General features: G+C 38.0%; 1 protein-coding gene across 2 annotated transcripts in view; it reads left to right on the plus strand.

Moving 5' to 3' along the window:
- BMPER (BMP binding endothelial regulator) overlaps positions 1-27,066 on the plus strand; it is a 170,946-nt gene that overhangs the window by 17,134 nt on the left and 126,746 nt on the right. For both annotated transcript variants that reach the window (XM_007426348.3, XM_088149970.1), the window contains exon 3: positions 15,015-15,114. In XM_007426348.3, the coding sequence (XP_007426410.2) occupies positions 15,015-15,114 (100 nt within the window). The remainder of the gene's footprint in view (positions 1-15,014; positions 15,115-27,066) is intronic.

A 27,066-nucleotide genomic window follows, 5' to 3' on the forward strand; every position in this document is an offset into this window, starting at 1 on the left:
AGAAACTCAGTGGAATACCAGTTCTGACAGGGGTCTGCTCCATGGAGCATAGAAGCAAGGCAAGGGAACTGTGAGCCACCTAGACTTCTGATTCCCATTTGAATGCCAAACAGAGCCCCATCTCCAAGTGAAAAAGTCAATCTGTTGCTGTAACTCTAGGGGGCTTCACAACATCAAGTGCTTACCATGATATCATGGTTGACTGGGAACCAGAAATGTTGCATTTCCTTCTTGAGTCAGTGAATTCTTGGGCCCATCTTTCCCTGCTAACGTTCCTCACATGCACTGTTAAGTTTTATAAAAAAAACTTTATTAAACAATGGATTTGATTGAACTAGACCAACAGACAACCAGACCAACTAACACTCATTTTTTCCATTATTGATTTGCTCATTAATTATTTCATTATTGTAACAGTAGTAAATTGCAATTGTAATTTACTTAATTACGGGGGTTAATTAAAGTTAAAACAGCCTGATTGGAAGGTAGCATAATACATATGAAGTGCTGTTGCCAGCATTTAAGTTCATAGACAAAACTGCTTACGGGAGAAAATTGGTACGTGTGGAATTTCTGCATACAGATTGTAGCTCTGAATGGGGATGACCATTTAACCCTCAGCTACTTGATGAAGGTACTGGATTTTAACACAGTGTTGTTGCAGAAGAACAGCTTCTAGAGATTAGTCCACGGAGGAAGTCATGTGAGTTGAATATAGTAGGTTTAAGCTTGTAATGCATCTATGAAATGACTGATGGGCTGCTCTTCAAAAAGCTGTGGAAGAATGAAAATTAACGCATGGACTTGTTGACATTTGAAATTGTGTGGATGAGGGAGAGTTTAACTCTCCAACCCATTCTAGAAATAAAAGTAATTTAAATATGTATGTAAAAATTAGTTTATTATGCTACATTGTTTAGCCATTTTTTCATGAAAAATACTCTTCCTCCTTTTCCTAATCTTCCTCCTTCCTCCTCTTAAGCCAGTGTTTCTCAACCTTGGCAATTTTAAGATGTGCAGACTTCACACATTCCCCAGTACTGGCTAGGGAATTCTGGGAGTTGAAGTCCACACATCTTAAAATTGCCAAGGTTGAGAAACACTGGGTTAAGCTGTACAGATGATCAGATTTTACCTGGCACAGTTTTAATAGGTTTGCAAAGCTTATCATCCAAAGATTCTTGCTTTATTGATAGCCCAGCACTTGAAAATTTCATTGACCTTGTCATATTTGTCATTGCATTGGGACATTTTAGCAAAGAAATGGATGCTATATGTGATAATACAGTAATCACAACTGACATGTGAGATTGAAGTGATCAATTTGACCCAATGGGTTTAGGAAACCAAGTCAGTCCTAAAAGCTGGAGTACGCTGCCTAAAAATGCAACTCTGGCAAGCCTGTGTGTATCTTGGGTTTTTCAGGAAAACTACATACCACATTTACAACTTTGTTTACACAGGTCTCCCAGAGTTATTTTCTCCCTTATGTAGTGCTTGCTACTACACAGCACAGGCAAGATCACAGAAGAAAACAAAATCAAGCTCAGCTCTTCTTCTGGTTACAAGTACATTCAAATAACAGTGACTGTAGGCCTCTTGTTTAGATAATTTTGTAATAGAAAACAGATTGCTGCTACTTTCTTTGGGCAACTATTTTTTATTTTTTCAACCTCTTTTGACAGATTTTTCACAATTTATATAGAGGCAACAAAGGACATCCCTGATATGGGCTTTATACCTATGTTATTATTTCTTTCTCATGGAAGCTTTTCAATATTTTAAGGTCAGAATGGACAAAAAGTATATAGATGTACAAGAAGAATAATGCCCTGGACAACAAGGAGACCGTGTTTCTAAATGTCCTGCCCCCTTCCAATGTAAAACTTCAAGTAGCATGAAAGAAAAGGGAGTAAAGTATTCCCTGTTGTTTCCCCTGATGTCTGTCCTATCCTTAAGAATACAGTATCATGAAAACACTGTAGATTAGTGATATAGTGGGGTCATGTATCTCTAGAAGATCATTTCGTTCAAGAATATAAGCAGTAAAAGACATTCCAGCCAGACAGATCAGCAGGGGATTTTGCTTTCTTTCTTTCCCTTTAATCTGACTCTGTTTTTGTGTTACATGGAACTGGATTTCTTCATGGGATATGACTTGTTGCAAAATAATCTGGGAGGCCCAGTGGGCTTTGTAACCCCTCTTGAAAATGAACAGTTTCAAGGGCCGCTTTGTTCAGAATTTTGAGTGCAGGCTCTGGCCACGAGGAAGCCCAACAAGGTAATATTGTCATAGACCAATTCTCCAGTGTAAAGACTGTCTAGGCAGACCTTTGATATGTAGGAGAGATGAAGAGAGAGAGAAAGAGAAATCGCAGTCAAAGCAGCAGCAGTGAACACAATGTTGGGATGAATAATGCCATCGTTCAGGTGAAATACAAGGCTCATAATGTAATATTGCTGCAAAATATCCAAAATAAAACCTTGATCTTGTTTGACAGATAATACACGGGCATCCTAGAGAAATTCTGTTCTGTGGTTGAGGAGAATATCTGCATGACTGTTTAAGTGCAGGAACTAGCAACTCTTGGCTACTTCAGCCATCTTGGCCCTCTTTGTTACTCTACCTGATGGCACAGTTGTCATCCTATAGGTGTTGTGGGACTAGACATAAGAGCAACTGTTTTATTTTTATGAAGCTGGCATTGTATATTTTAATATAGTTGGGACATACAGTACAAGCATCTGCTTATGAGAATTTTGTATGCCTATTGGGGCTCGTAAGGTTCTCTTACTTTGAAAAGGACCTGCTTTTTATTTCCACACTAGATTTAAGCTACTTCAACAGTTGTTCTCTCTTTCAGGGCAACTTGGGGCTTTACTTCTGCGGAGGGTATCTTGGATCACAGAATTCTTAGTTCACTTCAGTTTCAATCATCTTTGGATGAGGACATCTCATCCAGAACGATACCAAATCAATGTGTTTTTGCAATGTTAGTTTAATTTCAAAACATCTTGGTCTGTGGCCAAGCTAGTTTTACAGGTTTCTTGTACAATTTTTGAAGCTGTACCTTGAAAATGTCCAAAGTAGCCACCAGAAATGTAGCTCACATAGAGACTTGTCTTAAACTGCTGAAAGAGAGGGCTCACATAGATGGCTGTAATAGTAATAGATGGCTGACAAAACAGTGCAGTTGCTATAGAGGAAATGGAAGGTTAATTTGCTTGGCTGAAACTTGACACAGTTAGAGGGGGGTGAACACTCTTGGCAAGTTTCAAGTGGAGAGGGGAAGAATAGCAAGAGTATTGGGTGTTGTTGAAAACCTGAGTGACTCAGAAACCCAGCAAGCTGGGCAACTAATTAGATAGCAAGAGATATGTACACATTTCAGTGACTGTCCTGGGTCCCTTCAGGACCTTGCCAATGACTGTTGTGGATTTCTTTTGGGTGTTGCCAATTGCACCATAAGGAAATGAGTGTAATAAGGTGGAGAAAGGCTCTTAAGGTTTTGTTTTGTTTTTAGTAAAGTAAATAAACCCTGAAGTTTCCATAGGAGTGAAACTAGGAAATCAGTTTATTCCATTGATGGAATAACATTAGGGGAATGCCACTGCAATTAAGAAAAAAACGAAAAGCAGATTATTCTTCCCTTTAAAGATGCTTCTAAGTGCAGTTGTTATAAATCCCTGGATTTGAAAAGCTCAATATTTTAAAATGTTCCATGTGGTGACTTTGGGCCAATGTATCTCACAGGGCTGTTTCTGTGGGAAAAATAAGAGGAGGGAACATTCCATACACTGCCTTGACTTCCTGAATTAAAGGCAGGGTAGTCATCTGATAGATAAAAAATAAATAATCAGTCGCTAAGATGTTGTTATAGTGGGTGGCACACCAACCCTTAGTCAAAAATGTCCTGCTAGTCATTTCATTTCAAAATTACAAGGCCTTAAGAAAATGTTAGCAAAATCCTTGGTGGATTGTTTCTTTCCTCAGATATTGGTCTTTTTTCTGCAACTACACTTAACTAGGAGAGTCAGGCCCTTTAATTGATCAGCCTCAATTGTCACTGAAGACCATGCTGATTTGATTTCATGAAAGACAGAACTTTTTCAGGAAACTGAAAACTGCTGGAATGACACTGATACAAATTTTTTTTTTTCATTCAATTCTTAGGATCAGTTAGACCAGTACTACTCGATGTCTTTTTCTAACCTTCCATTTAAAATAGTTTTTAACATGAACTTTATTTAATTGGAACTGAATTCAGGTAACACTCAAGAGTCATACAGTGCTTTATCCATCTCATATAAACCAGGCGTTAAGCTGGTCTTGTTGCTTGATTGGCAGAGACTGGAAGCTTAGCTGGTTTATTACCCTATTCACAGTTAATAACAGTAAGCCTAGTTTGTTCCATCTAGGGTTAATCACAATCCAGGTGGCAGCAAGGGTTTACCCTGGAACAGTAGTGTAAATATTGTACCTGGATTTACGCTATGTTTAATTTTAGTTTAATTAAAAGCTTCTCTGTATAAATCTGTGTGCACTTGTATACAGTTAAGATTGACTGTTTAAAGCAAATTCAGCCTAATGTTATAGATTCTAGTCCATTAACATAACTCTGTTCTAACGGGGAAATGGATCCATATATCTATGTACATACATATGCTTCTGTTGCCCACCCAGTGTATGCACACACAAATTCAAGCACACACCACCTTTGCTTAATTCGACAGTACCAGGGCAGTTCCCTGCTGACAGGAAAACTCAGATGTGCAACTGAGCACAAGAGAAAATTTGTTTAAGCATCAGTCACACTGCAGGAAGTGATTGTTTGGCCTTTAGGGAGTGGTGTGAACTGCTTATACAACTTGGTGGCAGGATGAAAATTTGCAGTGAAATGGAAGGTCTTTGTGCAGACACAAACCTTTGCTTTTATTAATGTCTCCTTTGGGTCAAAGTGGAATGCCGAAGGGAATAATTGATGTTGGCAGAGATCTCTTGTAGACGGATCTGTAATACCAACCACTGTTACCTAGGATCAACAGTGTCCTGCTGGTTTGGGTATTGTGGTCCTTTCGACCTGCAAGATTCAGGGCTTATTTTCAAATTCTTACAGGAGGGCTTTTGGAACTACTCCAGCTGAGGTGTAAAAATGGAAAATGTCATGTTGGAATAGAAAAATCACCAAGTGTGGCTAAGTGTATTTAATATACCTTCCATATACACACAGAAAGAAATAACATCTGAAGCTGGGTCTAATTGGGTCAAATTTTCATCTGAGCAGGTCTTGATGGGGAAAGAACACGTTTAATGTAGTGCTATGGCAAATGCTTTTGCATGTTTAGGATTCTAGTTCACTCTGAATAAAAAGAAATTGCTCTTGAGGTGTTTTTCAAAAGAAAAGCAATTTTGGGAAAATAAATCATGGATGGGCATGGAGTTTTTTCAGCACTTGGCTTAGTTATGAGAGAGCTAAAAGGAGCGACTGCATTTTTCCTTATGCAGTTATCTTAACAGAAGCCTGGAGTCTTTCTGACTTCATATGCTTAGTTACATCTCAAGAGAAAAATTGGGGGACTCTTGCTGTGAAACATGTTCAGATCAGAATGTATGGGCAGCCAAAGAGGCTGCAGAACAATGGAGAAAGAAGTAATAGAAAACAATAGCCTCAAAGTAAGAGTTTAAAAATCTGCTAAAATCTTCTTTAGAATGGAGTAGGAAAACAAAAACCCTTTTTCTAAGAACATTTGTGAGAAATTCAAATACTAAATTCAGCACAGTATGACTTTTACAGGACCAGAGACTTATGTATGCACATATTCATAGCTTCCACGCATAAGTGGAAGCTCCCCATTGGGGGAGATGGGCGGCATACAAATTTGAAAAATAAATAAATAAAATAAAATAAATAAGGTCTATGCGTATTTGAAGACATAATATATATGAACACACAGACAAGCCCAGGTTCATATCAAATGTTTTATGTTTAATATGTATGGGGTTGGAGGTTGGGACATGTGGTAAGCCTTACTATTATTTTTGTATCCTGTGGGAATTGACCCAGCATGCTCTTTGTTACTCTACAAAGTTTGAGGATATATAACATAGGATAGGCTATGTTTTCAGATTTATTAAGGGAATGCAGAATAAATTATTTGAAAAGCATTACAAATACATTACAAAACTTTACAAATACAATGCACAGCTGTTGCATAGATAACCAGAATGGGTTATTGGAAGTGAAGAATGAATTTTTGGGATTAGTCTCTTCAGGATTCGCAGTTTGTTTCCCGTCTATACTTGATAATCAAACTTTAGGTTATGAAGACAGTAACAGGCTATTCCATAGTGCTTCCCATATGCCCAAAGAAACTACAGCTCCTGTCCCAAGACATGTGTATATTGAAGAAAGCAGGTTTTGAAGAAAGCAAATGATTGAGTCTTTCTCTTGTTCTCTCTTTTTCTTTGCTGAATTGCAATAGGGAATCCTGTAGGAATGTTGGCAGGAGACCTTAAACTGTGGTTTGGAACAGATCCCATTCTAGGTCTCTGTCAAACATTTTAAATATATATTTTTTTTTAAAAAACTTTTCTTTTTATGTTGGCATTTTATTTTACCGTACCATATGAGTTAAGGATTTTTAATCTTGATATGATTTGTCATTTATAATGGGGGTTTTATATACAGAGCTGTTTGATGGTAGGTAAAAAAAGGGCCCTAGTTTGAGAATGAATATGAGTTATTGGTAAAGTGGGACTCCAGAATAGGCAACCATAAAGTCAAGTCTCTGTTTGGATTGTCTTTCTTGTGAATCAACTGACTTAAATTTTCCCAGAAAAGGGAATTTAAGTTCAGTAGTTTGCAGTAAATGAAAGACATGCTGTTGTAACAAAGTGATCAGAGACCTCTTGATCATTGTAGACAGCAAAGTCAGTTTCCAGTTTCCATCATTTTGTCACATTCTAGGGTCACACTTTAGCATAATCATGATCTCAAATAAAAGGGTGAAAATGTGTAGATACACCTGAGCTTAGTTTTCAGGGACTCGTGCAGCTTCTGTGGAATGCACTGAATTGGCAGCAATTGGTAAGATTGCTAAGAGGAGGGCATATAAAATCTCTTTTTCTTAAAGACGCTAACAGGACTATGAAGCTTGTTTAATATTTATGCCACCAGTACTCCTAAGGACACTTCTTTTTAAAACTAATAATAATCATGTATAAAAACTAATCCCGTTTGTTCCAATAGGAAAAGGAAAGTCCTGGTTTAGACATGAGGGCAAAGCTTGCTTCTACTAAACAGTGAAATCAGGTTGCACTGATTTTGTCTTTAAACACACAAAGCACAGATTATGTATTATGCTGCTGTGACAGAATCTGTTTTACAGTTTATCAAAAGGCCTTTCTTCCCCTCTGAAAGAGGCTTCTATTTTTCTACCTTTTTCTCGGTGTGCTTTAGAATTTCTCTGAGTGATATATTTGAGCTTACTTTATTATAGAAGGAAAAGGAAGTTGCTGTTACGAATAATGATTTATATTAAAGAATTACAGGTTTCCATTACTCTTTAGCCTCCCTGGCTGCCCGTACCTCCACTCTAAAACAAGAAACAGCTCATGAGCTTCTTTTGGTATACAGGCAGTCCCCGGATTATGAACGAGATCTGTTCCTAAGTCTGTCTTTAAGTCGAATTTGTAGGTAAGTTGGAATAGTTATTTAGTGTCAGTCAACACAGTGTTAAAAGCAATGTGATCTGACTTAAGATGATGGAAGGCGTTCTCCCTCCTTGAGCTGACGAATCGTTGAAGCTGCACAATGTTTTCATGAGCATCACAATGTTTTCATGAGCATGTGTTCATTATTTATTGAGTATTTGACTCAAATTTTTAATATAATAGGCTTTATGGTAGTCTATTTGTAAGTACAAGTTGTCCATAAGACATTCTTTAACCTGGGGACTGCCTGTATCACTGAAAAGTGGGAGGGCAAAGAGACCAGGTTACCTGAGGGACCCTCTCTCCCCAGGTATTTCTACCTGTCCAATCTGGTCTGGCAGGGTGGGTATGCTATGGGTCCTGTCGACCAAGGAATGCCAATTGGTATGGCCCAGCAGGCATGCCTTTTCCACCATAGCACCCATCCTATGGAACATTCTCCTTCCGGAGATTAGCTTGGCCCTGACCCTGATAGTCTTTCATAAGGCCCTAAAGACCTGGTTCTGTGCCCAGAGCTGTGGCCCCAAGTGTGTGAAGGGTCCTGTCTCCTGGCTGTGGCAGCGACTGTTGATTCTGATATCTTCCTCAGCTGCTGTGTACAGTGGTACCTCGGGTCATGAACGCTTCTGTTCACGACCAATTCGGGTCACGAACAGCTCCGTTCGGAAAATTTTGCCTCCGCGAATGCCAGATCGAGTGACGAACAGGATCCGTGGCCATTTTCCCTCCCATGACACGTGGTCATGGCTTCCTGTAGGGAGGGGGACTCTCCCTCCAAGCAATAACCGCCTCCCCACCTGTCCTCCATGCCAGAAGTCGTGTCGAGCAAGGTTAGCGTTCTCTCTCTTCGTACTGTATTTTTTTCATATTTTTGTGGTTTAAAAAAACAACATACGGTTCAGAACGGATTAACCGTAATTACATTGAACCTTATGGAGAAATTTGATTCAGGACGCGACCAAAATTGGGTCGCGACCAAATTCGGAGGGGTCAGAATGGATTAACCATATTTACATTGAACCTTATGGGAAAATTTGATTCGGGTCACGACCAATTCGGGTCGCGACCAGAGTCATGGAATGAATTAAGTTCGTGAATGGAGGTACCACTGTATTTTAATTGTTGTATTTTTGATGGGAATTGTTTTTAATGTATTTAAAGATTGTTTGCTGCCCAGAGTCACTTGTTGTGATGGGTGGCCATATAAATGGAATGAATGAATGAATGAATGAATGAATGAATGAATGAATGAATGAATAAATAAATAAATAAAAGAACTGTAGCCTGCTAGAGAAATAGTTATATACTGAAAAATAGAAGTGTCACATATACCTCTTCTAACAACAAAAACAAAAACAAAAACAAAAACCAAGCAATCAAACAAAAAAATCCAGGAATTAGCCTGAGAGGAGCTTTGCCAGGACAAGGTCCTGGAAGCTTGTTTGTTTATTTTAAGACAATCCCATCAACCATCTTATATTTATAATTGTCCCCTTTGTTTACACATCATTTAAACAAACAAAAAACCAGATATGAATGTATAAGCCATCTATTAAAGTAACTGTGGTGCATGGCCATAATTACATTTATTATGAATTTGGGGAACCTGTTATGGATTTTGCCTGGCTCCTGTTGATGGTTTATAAAATAGTTTATGACCAATACGTCCTTTCTTATTCATTTATGCCAAAAGTACATGCTCATCTTTTTTTTTTAATAAAGAGGAAGAAAATCCTCTGCTCCGATCTCAGAAATGGTTTCTGAATGTTGCAGTTAGATCCCCCTGCTTCTCCCCACACCTTTCTTGATTTCTTTGGAGCAGTATCGTCAATGTATCTGAGCTTTCAGTGACTACTTACTTGACAATGTATATGGAGATTTGGCAATATAGATTTGCCTTTATTCTGATAATTCTTGCTTCTAGTTAATGGCTCTGTTTAATGGCTGGGAGAAGTGAAGATTCAGACTTTCTGGTTAAAGCTGATTTTGCCTAATTTCTCCCCCTGCCTTTTCTACCGACTGCCAAGTGAAAAAGAAGACCAATGTAACTAGATTTGGGCCACTAGTTAAGAATGGCATTGGGGTAGATGTGGGGATGATTAAAAAAAATCAAAATAATTTTTCCTTGTTTGAGAAGGCTTTTTTTCTTCTTCATATCCTTACAATCCATATGGGGCCTTGGAAACCTGCCTTTTATAACACCAGGCTATAATGGATGAAACATGATTTAATTTGAGAAAGCAACAGAAAAAATGGGGTGGATAAAATGATATACAAAGAAAAATTTTCTCCCTCCACATCACATTTTACAATTCCTGACATTTCTGAAGATACTGCCTACATGGTATGAATCATGTTAGACCATAACTTTTTTCAAAGGATATTCTGGAACGGTTTAAGGATCATATCTAGCTGGAGCAGAAAATGGGCATTCTTCCAAGGGTTTCTATGGAATTACACATGCTTGTTTTAAGGGATGAATATTCAGCAGCTCTTTTGAAATAGTAGAATAGGTAATACAATATCTTTTTTGAGCCAGTTCTATGTTGGCAGAAAGTCGTGCAAGTTTGCAACCTGTGTAGACCTCTTCATGAGGCAGACAGGGAAGATAGAGAGAGTTTTTGTTTGTTCACTGTATTAATGCTCAATTAAATTTGGAACATTGGCAAGTCATTTTGGCTAGATAGAATAGGACCATAACATTGCATGCCCACACTTAGGATAATACAGCACTTCTCCTTATGTATGAGGTTCAGCAGTGGGGGGTTTAATTGGAAGCAATGAAATTTAGCATCAATAATTTGGTGAAGAGAGTGTGGACTGGCCTTAATGAATTCATCCCTTGGGGGTGGTAATATATAGGTAATTACAGTCAGCTTTGGGCAGGTTCAAGAATACATTTATAAAAGAAATGTAGACCAGAAGAGCTACAAAGGAAAGGGGGAAAAATGGTGGAACCAAACAAAGGAGGCAGTTCTAAAGGGTTTGTTTTTTCACACATTAAGTCTAGAAGCATAGCTGTAGGGAATCTTCAAACTAGAGATCTCCTGCCACTCAAACCATCATTAAGTGTACAGTGGGAGAATTTAATTCATAACCGAGGCCTGACTTTCAATTGTAGTGCAGAATATGGTTGCATAAACATCATGACCATCTGTTGGCTACAGACAGTGACATCAGTGGTGCTGAAATATATAACAAACATACAACTGTCTTTACACAGATGGATTTAAAGCAGTGTGGCAACTTGCAGGCTGCAGGCCCAGGTAGCCCTCCATCTTTTTTTGGTGGGGGTGGGAAGGATACCCAGAATCTCCCAAAGATGGTTCAGTTTCCTCCTAATTCTTAGGAGATGTATAATGTGCTAACCCTCTGGTAGACATATGGTCATATAAAACTCCCCTAACGAAAAATGAGTAGAAATCAGGCCAAAAATACCATCCTTGCCCCCTTGGGTGATAATATAATTTTAAAAGTGGAGGGAACATAGATTAGGAGATTGCTAATTAATAGAATTATATATTGATCAATTCTGGAGGAAACCTCTATTTTAATTCTGATTCCAGCTATTTATGGAAAGTCAGGATTTCAGCAGTGCCACAAGGCTCTAGTAAAGAAGAACCCCAACTCTACCTTCTGAAGAAATGGTGGTAATGAACAATTTAAATCAGTTTATCAACAAACTGTGCATGCCAAAGACACAAACTACTCTGCATAGCAAAAAGGCAGAATTCTCAAGTTGCTCAAGCACTTTTAACCATTGTGTTGTCCTGAAAGTGCTGAATAGGGGATATTTCTAAAGTTCCTTGGATTTTTGAATTCTAGTATTTATAGCAGGGATAAGGAGATTGAAGCAAGGCTAAATATTTATACATGGCTGAGACCTCTGCTAAGAGCCTGCCTTTCCTAAATGTTCTAAATCTCCCATTTGGCACCATTACTATTTGTATGACTAGCAACTGGTGCTTAGGGTGCGGATTCCTGCAAGGCAGCAATAGTGAAAGTTGGGAAGCCACAGGTATCACCCCATTACATGTGGAAACAAGTTTTCAGCAGGAAACAGTGTTTTTTTCAATGGTTACATGCAAAGTGACATGGATCTCCCTGGTCAAATGAGGCAATGAGATTTTAGAGTTGAAAATGTGATATAAGCGCCAAAATGGAATAGTTGCGTTGGTAGGAAATAATTATGAAGAATGGAGTGGAGATTATGTGACCCTGTATTAATCATCTATACCTACAAACATTCTGGGTACCATGGCAAAAAATTACTGGTTGTCAAATTACTGGTTGTTTATAGGCTTCAGAACAATTTAAAAAATGTCTCTGAAGCTAAATCCAGAATGGGCCAGGACAGAACAATTAATAGATTATGGAAAATGAAAGAAAACTTGAAGGAAGGTTCCCGGCTATTTGAACAAAACAAAGTTAATGTATTGTGTCAAAACAGGTGGTAGCACCTAGCTTAGCTTGGTTGAACTAAAAAAAGCCTAAAGAGAGTCAGATCTGGTTAAGTTTAGATAGGGAACTCTTAGTAAATCCTGGGGCTGTAGGCTGGACTGGGAAGTTCAAAAAGCATGCTGGAAGAAGGTCCTGGGAAGCCACTTCCATACTGCTATCAAGAAAACAACATGGAGAACCCACACAGTCATCAAAAGTTGAACTCAACTTGAAAAAGACTTTACTCAAGAGTTACAACATAGAGACTGTTATTAGAATGCAATTCCTAAAATATATTGGAGTCTGATCTCTGTTGGGATGTGAATGCTTCAGGATTGAGTTGTCTCACTAAGGATCTGGCTTGCATAATTTACTGAGCCCCTACTACACTAGCCATCTAAGTGGTGGAGAGATAATCAGCCTGATATTTACATCAATGAAAGAAGAACTTAAACTACCCTGAGACATGAGAAGTTAGGATGGTGTAGAAGTGTAAAAAATAATAAAGTCCTCTTAAGCCATCAGGAATTCCTTTCTGTTCCTGGCTGATTTTCAGGTCTCTGACATTGCTCCCATTTTTGGAAAAAATAGATTCTTGACCTCAGGTGTCAGAATAATATCGATACAAATATAAAACCACCATCATAGATGAAGAGACTCGCAGCATATCCAGAAGAACACATGTGCGAATCAGAGCAGACACTATTCTGATAGCAGCACGCTGTTTGAAAACTCACATTCTTCATGTTCATCCTTTATGTTCATTGCTGTTGAAATAATTGCAGATTTGGCCTGCTTAGTGGGTAGTGAATCATATTTTATAATTAAGAGACACAGAAGGAATAAGACATAGTGCGATAGTTGGGAAGTGGGATTTATTTTCTCTTTAAAAAAACCCAGGAGGTTCACATGCGCTAAAAATGTTGAGTTATCTTTCAGAAGTACCTTGGCCCAAGCTATAGGAAACAAAGAAAAGTAGCTTAGAGCCTCTTCATTTAGTTTTATGATTTGACATTCTTCTTTCTCCTTTGATTCCTCTTCCCCCACCCTATTTTTGAGGTCTCTAATTATGACACAAGATCGATTAAAGTGGCCAATGGCATCTGGCATATGGGCTTGTGTGTGATGTAACAGACCAAACCCATAATTATAGCTGGGGCTTGCTGCAAAAAGGGGCCCTGCGTGCAAGCTTGAGGAAGGAATTTCCAGTAGTAAAATTTTATTTCTAAAAAGAAATGACACAGGGCAAGGTTGGGAAATGAATACCAAAGAAGACTTAAAGATCTGAAGAAGGTATTCACTGCTTTTGTTATTTTATTATTAGGGTTCCTATTATCACCTGCCTTGGCCATTGGATTTTTCTTTATTAGAAACAAGCTAAGTCACACAGATATACAGCTGTCATGCCACTGCATTAATGGGGTCTGGTTTAGGTCTTAGTTGACAGAACATACACAGGACACTTCATTTTAAGGATAATCATTCTGATCAAGTTTAATGTGGCTGCTTTTTGGTGCAAAAGCTGAAGTGCATGTAGAATATTATTAAGTGGGAGGATAAATAGGGTCATGTAGCCCTGATCCTGAATGGAGTACACTGACTATAACCACCAGGTCTAAATCAGGTTATTGATAATAAGGCATAAATGTCTTAAGACCCAAATGCTTAAAAAAGTATCTCTGTCAGCAGTACAGGCTGCTCTGGGTTTTGAGAATTGTCAGGGACGGTTTGCTCAAGACCTTACCTGTGATATATGACTTCTCGTGCAATGACTTGAGAATTCCTTGGTGACGTTGACTACAAGAATAGAGGGCCTGCCTTCTTTAGTTATGCTGATTCTTGCTAGTTCTTAGTTGCTTGGCCATGGCTTTACAGGAGTAGCATACGTGACTTTTGGGTGGAAGGGATGCATGGAATGGCTGGAGTATCATGAAGGTCTACTACTTTATCAAGTTTTGTGGCTTCACCTTGGGATCCTTTGAGGAAAACCAAATAGCAAATTTTATGTATAAAAATAGAACCACTTATATTGGTTTAGGCAGAATACTAAAATATGAAAACAAACCACAGTGAGCCTCTAAAATGCCAGCTTAATACTACAGTTTCTGAATGTGGCTTGTTTTAAACAACCATGGTTAAGATTAAACACAGCTTAGAATGTAGATGAAAATGTTACATTGAAATATATTTCCAAAGCAGAAACAGAAACTCTTGTCCTTCCGTTTGGAGAAGGAAGGGGGAAGTCCATGTGCCCATGACATTCTGAGGATCGTTTTTCGCCTTACAATGCCAAAACATCATGTTTAATTTTTACCTTTGAAATCAATAGTGCTTCTTGTTCCTTGTGTTGCCTGGATTGTCTTCTTGAATTGCAGTGCACTTGTTTTAATTTTTGTTTCCTTTTAGTAGAATGGAGTTCACAGAAACCATCGTTCTCTTTATTTTGGTTATTTATTTTATAATACATAGACCTGTTGAATAGCCATGGCTAAATATTTTTGTTCACACAAGGAAGTCCTGGACCAGGTAGCTTAAAAGTTCCTTCTATAGTTTACACAAATATTATCATTTCTACAGTATACTGAAAAGTAGCATTAACATGAAACAATTCACATGTTTCCATTGGCATAACTATACTTCTCTTTCTGATTTTCCAGCTCTCCTCTGCTGCATGTCTGATTCAAAAAAAGAGCAGTACCTGTTGTTTTCATGAAGGGAGTAATCATGTCTTCTCTGTGTCTCAAATATTACTTGCTGAGAGAGGAGAAAATCCCCAAATATGACTTTATTGACAGAAAACAGAGAGTAACATTAGATTTTTATTTATATATATTTTACTTTCTATTTTTGCACCTGACAGAACAAGGAAGTGACATGCAAACGCGAGAAGTGTCCTGTACTTTCGAAGACGTGTGCTCTGGTTATTAAGCAGAGAGGAACATGCTGTGAGAGATGTAAAGGTGTAGTGTTTTCTTGTTTTTTAATTAACACTAATTTTATAATATAACGTTTTATAATTGCTAGTAAAAATTGTTTATGTGTGAATGGTTGACCAAACATTTAATATTTTGTTTGTGATTGTAGTCAAGAGAATCAGGATGGGTCTATGATGACAGTTGTAAAATAGGATTAAAAATAAAAACTCCTTGGTTTTTATAGCAGTTGTGTTAAGTGGACAGCCAGCCTCTACTGGAAGGGAGTGCTGTATTCTTCTAATGAAAAAGATGGTGTTCTGGGCATTGACTGTTGCCCTTTGAGCTGATTGCCTTCCTGCCATTATACCAGATAGCCAGTAGATGTTTCTCCAGATCTATCACTGACTGCAAAAAGATTGATAGCAAGCTGTCTTTGTCCTCATCACTGTTAACATACTGTATAGCCCCATAATATGGAGAGAATGTACACTATCACCTGTCACAGTATTTGTTAGATGTTACGGTATCCGCTTAGGAACATTTGCCTGATCACTTCATCAACAAGCTAATCTGGTTCTCTTCCAGATGAATTTTTTCTTCTGTGTTCTGCAGAACTCCAAATCGCATTTAATTCTAAAATAATATGTTCAGTGAACAGTGGAAGTTTTATACTGTTCATGTAAAAGGTGAAAGAAGATATTTTTGAGAAGGAAAAAAGTGCAGGAGTAAGGTGTTACATGTCAAATAACTGCTTAATAACTAGACATTGTTTGAAAGTAAATATACAAAAATATGTATTTGCAGTAATATATTAATGATAAATATCTGGGAACTTCAAATAACATCATATTCCATTTTCACAGTCAGTATTCCAGCCAGGGGCCAGCAAAGATATTTTCCTTTCTCATAAGGCTAAACTTTCAATGCCCTTCTGTCTCCTAATCTGATACACTTATTAATAGCATTTGTAGCCAAATATGTAAACTCTTTGCAAAATTCTTCAAACTGCTGAAATGTACTCTAGATATGAATAAATCTGGAAAAATGAAGAGCAGAGGATATAAATGGATTTCTGAACTCCAAATCTAATGCAAAAATAACCACAACATAGTGGGGGGAAAAGACAGCAGAACTCTCAGTATTTCTGAAAAAATCATTGCATGATGTCATTTCATCTTTATACTCTTTTCTGACATGGAGCCTTCAGTTTTATGAAAGCATGCTGCAAAATCGGCTGGAATCCACCAGCTCATATTAAATGCTGGCTTTAAAACAAAGGAGAAAATACCTTTCTAGATGGGTGTGAACAGCGTGTGTTGAAAAATTGTTCTCTCACTTCTGCCCGTAGGGTCCCTGTCACCTCTCACTGGGTCCCTGTGCTCACTCAGTGGGACACATCTGTGGCTTTTGCTGCTCCCAGATCATCCACTGAGCTCCGAGTGCACTTTAAAGAGTCTCACTGTACAGACAAATACAGAGGGCCTTTTTCATTTCAGCTTACCATGTTAAATTATTTCTTACATAGATCTGTGGTTATTTTTGTGCTCCAAAGGAGGATGGTGTGATCTTTAGAAAGTTGTTTTCTTTGGCTGGGCTGGGCTGGGCTGGGCTGGGCAGTTCTGGGAGTTGAAGTCCACACATCTTAAGGTTTCCAAAGTTGAGAAATACTGCTCTAGAACATGAAGCACCCACTCCTCTGAAGAGCATACGTCAGGAAATGCTGGTGTAGGCTTTGGGTCTGCTCCTAACTTTGGGAAGATTGTTGAAAATGGTGAAAGACATATCAGATGTATGTGCGCATATCAGGACTACTGGAAAAGACAGAAGAAGTGGCTGTGATACTGGGAAGTGCAGCTGCTGGATTTAGAACATCTCGTGTAACAGGAATAACTACAGTCATGCATGCTTTGTTCAAGCCGTCATGCATCTGTTAGTTATTGCGGCAGACAGCCATGCTTATTAGATAAGCCATACGTATTCAGGATTTGGGATGTCTTTCAAATAGAGGTGCACAACTTGATGCCTTATGATTCCCAAAAGCTTTGGGTGTGGCCCATAGAATTCCTCCCCAGACTGCTGAATCCACCAAATATTTCATTGTATAGAAAGGAGGAAATTATTAAAGCACAGGGGGTAATCTATTACCTCCATTTATTTTATAAATAGAAAATCATCATAATTTTGTTCAATTGTAAATGAAATCAAACTTAGTTTTTGTGCCAGTCCCACCCATCGTTTTGGCCAGTCCCTGGCTGCTTTTTGGAGTGTAGCCCCTGGTGTGTTATTCAAAGAGCAAGTATGGCCTTCAGCATAAAGAAAGTTGTATACCCCTACATTTGATCCTTCCATCATGGCTTGTGAAAACAATGCTACTGTAGATCAAATGGGCTTGTCTTCATTTTTAGCTCCATTTTTGAATGCAAGAATAGAACCACTGCCTCGTAACAGGGAGTGAATTTTAACAAGGGTTAACACTTTAACAAAGGTTAAAAGGGAAATTTAACTGTATTGCAATAAGAGTTCTTTTAAATAAGATTAGATCTATAACCTGCTTTCAATGCAAGGAATCAGATCTGATGCCAGAGAAGGTGAAGTAATGACTTTGAACAAAGTTGCTTAAGCATGTGGAGAATGAAATATTTTTTGTAATGGAGCAACTACACCAGCCCAGACGCATCCGAGATGTCAGGGAATGATTTCCAATCACAGTCACCACTTATAAAAAGGTGTAAGTTCATCAGGTCTGATCTTTAGAAGTTAGAGGCTGAAGAAGTGTAGATCTCAGATGTTACATTTGGATCCCTTTAAAATTAGTGTGAGAAGGTAGACCTTATGATCTAACTTTTGGCTTCCAGTGAGAACAATATCTGGATCCAACCTAGAGTATTGACATTAATACTATTTAATCAACTTCTTTGTAATGGAGGAGTTAAACCATGAATTTTTAAAGCTATTTTCAGTTGTAGTATTAAGACAAAAATGCTTCCCCCCCCCTTCTCATTTATTCAGTATATTTAATCAAAACATATGAGATCACAGATTGTTATAGGAATGAATTTGGCAGCCTTTCATTATTTAGTTGGATGGAGATATGTCATTTTAATCTGGGTCTGACTCCATCTACAATAATGTATATTTGCTTTCTGAATAAGTGTTGTTATTAGTATGCATACAGGGCACATATCATTACAATCAGAGATACGGTACATAGTTTTAAGAGTGGATCCAGTTATTTAATACAGGTTGTAGAGCAGGATTTGTAAAGCTTCAGTTCCCAACTTTTCTCTAAGAACCTACCATAGTGTCTCACAACAGTTTAAGAACGTGTCTTTTCCTGCCTTTCCTACACAATTTAATTTGCAGTTGCATAGAAAACTCGGGTCAGATCTATATGCAGACTTAAAGTGCTTTGTTACCCATTCCTGGTGCTCAGAGTAGAGCTTGGAAATTAGTATCATAGTCTGAGGTACCTTTGTGGTAATTTGTTGCAGCCTCACAGCAAATGTACAAAATCTGGTACTACAATATCCTTGATGGTTGACCTTCCAGGACTCACTTAAATTTCTCTGATGAAACAGAGCCTTTTCTGTGGAATCCTTGGTGCTCTCTGAGCTTGGCTCTTTGCTTGCAGATGTTTCATGATGTTCAGGTAACATCATCAGTGCAAGTGAGTGTGGGGTTTGCTGACTGTCTGTGTATAGTAGCACGTATACATACTATTTTTGATTTCCAAAAAATTCAAAATCCAAATCCAAAATGCTAGGGAATTCCTGGAAGCTTGGCATTCAGACAAATCAGCCATCAATAGACACATAGAGATGAACCACATTTATACTGTACGTCATTCAAAAGAGACAATAAAAAACCTAGGACAGAAGCAAAAAGACTAGAACACATCCCCTCCAGCAACCAACGCTTAGGTAAGTAGGGATCAGCACCAGAAAAACAATCAGGCAGAAAACAATATTCTAATTAAGGAACCACCAAGGAGGAAACTACACCCTCACCAAAACTGGCAGGCTACTACATATGAACAGGCAGCAAACCCTACAGTCACTTGCACTGATGATGTTACCTAGCTGGGTAATTAAACATCTCCACAGTTCAGCCCTGAGCTACATATATTCTCTTCTGTGAGAGCCTTTTCTACTGGGTTGTCCTTTATAATGTTTAGTCAGGTTCCCTTTTTCTCATAATTTGAACCAATTGGTCTAGCTTGGATTAAAGTAGCACCCATTTCATCTTATTTGGTATGCTTTAGAATTGTCCCTGATGTTTGTAAGTGAGAATCCCTCTTATGCATAATCTGTGATTTGTAGTTTAAATGCCAGTTGTTACAATATAAAGTTTTCAAAGCATACAGGTAGTAGTCCTTGCTTAATGACCACAATTGGGATCGGAATTTAAGTAGCTAAGCAATGCTGTCATTAAATGAATCACCATGTGACTGGACCTGATTTTACAACCTTTTTTGCGGTGGTCATTAAGGGAGTCACCATGGTTGTTAAGTGAATCACATGGTTGTTAAGCAGCTGTTAAGTGAATCACGCGGTTCCCCATTGATTTTGCTTGCCAGAAGCTGGCTGGGAAGGTCGCAAATGGCGATCACAAGACCCCGGGATGCTGTAACTGTTCTAAGTGAGAACTGGTTGCCAAGTGCCTGGATTGCGATCATATGACCGCAGGGGTGCTGCGCCAGTCATAACTTCAAGCATCGGTCATAAGTCACTTTTTTAGCACCATTGTAACTTCAAACAGTCACTAAACAAATGATTGTTAAGCGAGGAATACCTGTTTGAACTTTTGTAACTGGAGATAGGCATAGCTGTATCCCCAATCCAAAAATCCAAGGGAATTTTCCAATTACAGCTGGATTCTCAGAAAGTCAGTCTGGACTTTAGATTGTATCCATGAAAGCTGATAAGAGATTACTTTGCCACATAAATATACAATAGTAGTTGCTTTTAAGGTTCCCAGTCAAAATTTATTTTCATGTGGGTTATCAAAAATTGTTTATATAGGAAGCTCTCCAAATCTGAGAAATCCCAACTTTATTAATGTCATGATTGTTTTCAGACTCAGTGTTCTCAGAATGCAGATCCCAAGGATCACCTTTAGCAGCCATCATCCTTTGCAGCTTATGTACCTTGTTTTCCCACATGTCTTGGGACAAAAAAAATCCCTTACCCTGATGTACTATGACCATAGAATTATCAAAGTCTCCCTTGAATTAAAAGTACCGAAATGATTGGCTATGGTCATCTTTTGGGATGTTTACCAACTTCTGAATCTGGCTTACAGCCCTGCTATTTCTTGGTGATCTCCTCTCCAGGTACTAAGCAAGTCTGATTCTGCTTATCTTTTTTGAGATCAGTGGAGGTCAACTAGATACTACCTCCCAGATTCCATAACTTGCATCTGATAATCTTTAGAGTGTTCTTTCATTTGTCTCTTAGTCACAATCTGACAGTCTGGTTTGATGGATTTAACGTTTTTTGGGAAGTTGACACATAACATTAAAAATCAGTTTGAACCACCCGGTATAAATGAATCCTAAATTCTACAATAACTGCAAAGAAAAATTACTGCAGAGGATTCCCTTTCATCTTTGGGAAATGGACTCTGTTCTACCCACATAGTGAGTTATTCCATAACAACTTTTTAAAGAACAGCCTCCATATGGTTGATTTCAAATGGCTGTCATGCCATAGTTTATATATGTGAATTGAGTCTTCGTGTCATAAGAGCAAAGAGTTTTAGATAGACAATTTGTTTACTTGTGTATTTCCCATGTCTCTTAGGAGTAGCTGTTCTTGCCTGCCTCAATTGGAGCATTTTTTTGAATAACTTTTGTTCTGTTACAGGCTCCTATTTGTGGTATTCATTTGTACCCTCTTGAATTTGTTTGTGATGCTCTTACTATTTGGTGAGAGTTGGTATAGTAAGTATAGTTGGTATAGTTACTCTTTGGTAAGACTTGATATAGGACCATGGGTGAAATATAACCAGTGCTTCTGTGAATGCCTCCCTAAGGAGCATTTTCTGCTCTGCAGCAATGCCATATCAGTGACTCATATTGAAACTCTGATTCACTGTATCTGGTAAAGCCATTTCAGCATCACTGGATGCAAGCTCACTTCATCATGTTTTGGGAGTATGCAAGAATAACACATTACATATACCTTCTTGTTGCTATTCAGTACCCCAGTTTTTCAGCATAATTGAAAAACGTTCTTTAGCTTTCAGTAGTGCTAAAATCATTCTGATTTTGCATTATTCCCCTAATCCCCCCCCCTTTTTATGACCAAGGTTCAGGAATATTAAACACTAGTAAAGATACTAAAATATAACAGAACATTGGAGGATATCAAGGTGGTTAACAAAGAAAGTGAGCTGTAACTATGAGAGGCCTTGCATTAGTTGGTGCCTCATCTTTATGCCACTGCACAGTATTTTGCTACCATCTGGGTTATAGAGGACTTGAAATTTGAAGCAAAGTAAAATCATATAAAAGTTATCTGTTTTTTCACAGTACTGTTGAATCAGAACTAAGATATCGGCCCTGTAGTTACCCCTATAGATGATACAATAAAATAACACATGTTGAGCTGTTTCAAATCCATAATTGATATGGATATTCTTTACTATTCAAGTCATTAATAAAAAGTGACTTTGGTAAACTTGTTCTTTCATCCTCATGCTCAGATCCTAATTTCTGCTGTTTGAATCTGAACCCTTTTCTAACCCTCGTGCTTTCAGTTTAAATTAGGAATATTGTAGGTAATTATTTTGGAATGCTTTGCAAAAATCAAGATATTAAATTATTTATTTGTTCCATTTTTCTACCCTTTATTTCAAGTAGCCTTTACTATTTAGCAGCCATCATTATGAAAGTAAACTCACATTTAGAGATGGAACTTTATTAATATGTCAGAAGATATTATGATCTAGTTGGCAAACAGTTCATTCTAGTGTGGTGCACCAATAGGGGTTGGTTCTTGAACATGGGAATATGCAGGTTCACTTCCCTATCAGCCAGAAGGCTTAGTCAGTGACATTATGATAGTTTCTTTCTCAACTGTTCCCTTGCCGATTGTGAAGATTAAAAAAAGGCAGAGAGAGGAGACCGTGTAGCTTTTGCTGCACAGGACCAGTGTGTAACATTTTGCTGCCTCTGGTGAAGGACTACATGTGACACTCAGAAAATAAGCGGACTGGCAGTTAAATCTTAATTTACCATTGATGGCAGAATAGCATCTTCCATTGCGTGGAAGAATATGAAGATTCCTTTGTGGAATGCAGGACAGATTAGCATATAATGCTCTGTTCTCCAGCAAAAGAAAACACCCGGAAGACTCAGAAGGAAGGTCGTTATAAGGCTACGGGTGAATGATGGCATATCCGGCAGTGTCTGGCAGTAAAGCTGTGGATTCTTTATAAAACTAATCAGCACAGCAAGATTCCTAGTCGAGGCTGTTTTATTGTGATAATCATTTGTAGCCCAGGTTTTAGTTGAAGCACATATTTTTCATCATCACGTGTTCTAGTATAAGGGGAACTTTATGCCAAGATTTCCTTAATTGAAAATGCTTTTTATAAGGGCTTGAAGGCTAGTAGCTACACTGACTATGGAATAATGTGAAATTAAATAAGTTTGGTCTTTCTATTTATGGCACATCCAAGGAAGTGTGTGCTGTCTCTTTCATGCACATATGTAACTGTATTGAGGAGGCCTGTGGTAAACCGGTGATCTGCACAAGTGTGTGATGTCTTTGTCAAAGTTAACCAGGAAGACCTGACAACTGGGAATTTGTAACCTATTTCAGATTTTGATTTCAAGTCCTTGGTTCTTGGGGAGCATGGTAGACCGAAAGGATGAAATCAGTGTGGTTGACAGAAGAAGTCTGCTTCCAGTCCATTAACTGTGCTTAAAGGTTATGCCTACTTGCCCTTTAACTGATAAATGGAGAATGTTTTTATGATTAGTGTTAATAACACTGTCCCTGAATAAAACTTGGGATTTACTTAGACAATGCCACTAATAATGTTACTTTGTTATAAAAATATGTGAACATGGATCAAATATCCTCCATATAAAGAACATACAGTTCGTTAAGTTGGTCAACATATTAATGTTTATGAAATACAGATTTTTAGGGCATTTTTGGCCTTTAAAATATTCTAGTATGATGTCTCCCCAAGGAATAATTTATCATGAATTAAATACAACATGTCCTTGATTTTTTCCTCCTGTTGTTTATTTTTCATGCCAACAGAAACAAAAGGAGAAGTAGTAAGAGAAAACAAATGAGAGAAATCCATCATTGGAAATGAGGGTTATGGGCCAATTTACAATTCTTTACCATGAACGTTTCCTCTTGGGGGAATAGGAAATTTATTTATAAAATTCCTTCTAACCTAAAATAAACAGAACTCCCTGAAGAATTTTTAGCTTCAGAACGAAATTAAAAGGATAGGCAATATGTGACAGACAGTTTGGTGATGGAGTTGGAAGAAAATACAACATGAGAGAAGAGTTTGTGTCCTGATGGGCTATTTAGGACTGAAAGGTCATTTCTTGAGAAGCTGTTGATTGCAACTTTTCCAGGGAATAAAATCACTGGGTGAGTGAAAAGGGAGTTTGTCAGCAGCACGCAAGGTGGAATTTCCTCTGAGGGGATAGTGCAAAGAACAGAAGAAAAAAATGGATAAAAGTAACTGCAACTGTGAACTGCAGTGCTTGTGATATGCTTATGTTCTTATCTGAAAACAAGAATATGTAATTGTGTAGCAAAAGCAAATTTATTGCAGTGCTTGCAGAGAAACTGAGATGAGTTGAACAAGTGACCACATTTCAGCTCATAAGAAGGTGAAGATTTCTTAGACTAATCAGTGAAGGTGCTATGGCAAGAGCTGAAAAAGGAAGTGACTTTCCAGAAGGAGAAATTGAAGGGAGGATTGTACTTAGTGGAAGATGGTTTCAACCAGAAGTAAGAGGACAGGAAGGTATTTTGAAGCATTAGAATTGAGAAACAGCTTTTAGGCTGCTGCAGAAGAAATTGAAGAAACAAGAAAAGGGATGCTGGATTGCTGAAGAGCAAAGGCAGTGCGCCTTCCACCTGCAAGAAGACATATAGAAGAATTGAAGATGATGATTCTTACTACTAGGAAAAAAAACTAGTATGTGCTTTACTAGTTTAAGAAATGTGCTGTCGCTTGGAAGTACGGATCAGAGTTGTTTTGTAGAAGCTTCCAAAGTTCATCATATCCACTGACAGGTGTCTCTTTCTGTTCATATGGGAACAAATGATAATGCCAAGATTAGTTACAGCTATATTATGTCAGATCTCAGAGCTCTAGAATGGGAAGTGAAAAGGGGGTATTATTATATGACTGGCTATGGAAATGATCTCGTGGGAAGGATCTGATTACTAGGACTGAGGTCTGTATTACCTGATCAACTACTAGCATAAAAGGAGATGTACTGTATTTTTCCGACTATAAGACGCCCCCATGTACAAGACGACCCCCACTTTTCCAGCCCAAAATTAAAAAATCAATATTTTAAAGATAGTGCAGAACACATTTTTATTTAGTAATTAGTTAACATTTACCTGATACACTCGGTGGGAGGAGGTCCAAACCGTCTCTCTGCAGCTCTATTTCCATGCTCTTTTGCATAACTGATTACATTCAATCACAAGTGAAACTGCCGATAGCTTGTCTCTGCAAACAGCCTTCCTCTAATTGGTTTGTTCAGCATCAGCTGATGTCAGTTACATCAGGCTCGTGATTGGAGGAAGTCTGTTTGGGAGACAAGCTATTTCACTCGTGATTGGAGGCTAGCAATAGGAGGAAGCCTCTCTGCAGAAACAAAGTATGGGCAGATTTGCAACTGTGCAATTCTCGGCTGACTTCCTTGAATAAGACGCCCTTCAGTTTTTAGGGTAAGGATTTTAGAAAAAAGTATCGTCTTATAGTCGGAAAAATACGGTATATCATAAGGATAGAAAAGATGATGTTTGGTCAAAACTTCACACTTGCCCGGGAGACCTTTAAACTGAATCCTTTGGGGTATGGAAATTTAGAAATAAGAACTTTTTTATACAGTATACTTGTACACTACATAAATCAGTGAGAATAGCCATGCTGAGGCCCATTAAGCCACAGTGAACAAAATCAGAAAGAAGGTTGATTCATAAAGTTATTGACATCCATTGACTATATACTAATATGACTATGAGAAATACATGTATTTATTTATTTATCAAATTTGTCACTGCCCATCTCATTAAAAAACAACTCTGGGCAGTTTACAAAGAAGTTAAAATCAATTAAAAATACAATATAAAATGGTCCTGAATAAACAGAAGATAAATATAATCCAAGAAGAGATGTAAAATTGGCAAACAGCTATTAAATACTTTGTATGGACTGACAGTCTTAAAAATAATGAGTGGATAAGCATGTTACAAAGGTCTCTATAGAACATACAATAGAGAGCATCATGTTCAATAATTTTAACTTGTCCATTATCTCATGGATACAGGCAATCCATAGAGGAGATCCTCCTGTATCTTCCCTCAGTACAGTTGAAGGGAGAATACTGCAACAGGGAAAAATAAAGTCCCTCCTATGTTTAGGGACCTCTGTGTGCATAAAGTATCCTCAGGTGCTACTATATATCTTCATTTTCACTAATAGGGAAATTTTGAATTGTGGCAAGGTTTGATTACTGCTCCCTTCATATGTATTTTAGCCTTGAGAGTAGGTGACATGAAGATAACACAGATGATAATAATTTCTTTAATACGTTTCTTCTCCATAGAGTTTGATATTCATCAGCTAATGTTGGTGAAACTAGTTCAGCTGGAGAGGGGGGTAACCCTAACCAGTAACTTAACCATGAACAACCAAACTCTGGCATCCATTTTCACCATGCTTGTCTTCAATTATAGTCCAGCATTTGAAACACAAGATAGCTGAAAAATAGCTCTTCAGAACTTAACTATGCACCCTCCAGAGGGGCAAAATCAGAAAAAGGGCTCATCTGAGCTCCGTGAAGAAATTGACTTAGATTCAAAGAGCTTATGGGTCCCAGATACATAATAACCTCCTTTAGTCCTGAAAACTTCAAAATGGCACTGGCATCTTTCAGACAGTCTGGGTTACATAAACGTTATGGGCCATTTCAAACAAGAATTATGAAAGACCAAAACCAAATTATTTAAATAATTCATCATGTCATTTATATAAAACTTGAAATGGGAAAGGATCCGGTCTTGTCTCAGACCTTTATAAGTTTGGACTGTATTTGGTGAGTGCTCTAGAAGATTGCATCTGATTTTCAGAGATGAATCAGCCTTTATTGTATGAATAAGTAGTATTCAGTGTCAATCAACTATGGTACCTTCTGTCACAGTTTTACTCAGAGGTAAAGTCAAATGCTGATTTTAAAACCATAAAAGCTGCGTATAAGGATACCATTGTTCTTTTACAATGCTTCTGGATCAAGTGTTGGAGTACGAGGCACTGGTCAATAGTGGATTGATCAAGCCTGAAATCAACTTGTTCTTACTTAAAATACATTTTTTGCTCCAGTCAGTCCCTCAATTTCCAGTGTTAGTGCCCAACACAGAACTTACTGACTGTAACTTACCAAGCTGCTGGGCCTGTCATTTACAGGATTTTCCCTTTTATTTGGGGATTATAGCAATACTTAGCTATATAGATGGAGGCTAAGATTGGAGGCCACCATGTAATGTTATTTTTTTAATCAGCTCAGGTAGGATTAGATCATTTCCAGAATCTCCCCAGGTCTCAGTTGGGAAATCAAATTCTTGATCTCTGCTGTCAAAACAGGCAGCCAGCGAGGCAAGTTGCTTAAATCCTGCCCAGGGCGTTCATGAGTCACTACCTCATCCCTGCAAAGCTTTTCCCAGGCCTCTGATGGTCATTGTCAGGATGGTCCATAGTCATATGGTAAAGTAGAGTTTA

Source organism: Python bivittatus, unplaced genomic scaffold, assembly GCF_059951505.1.
Source record: "Python bivittatus isolate LINGU-HERP-01145 unplaced genomic scaffold, Pbiv_v1 ctg000610_np1212, whole genome shotgun sequence".
Classification (NCBI taxonomy): Eukaryota; Metazoa; Chordata; class Lepidosauria; order Squamata; family Pythonidae; genus Python; species Python bivittatus.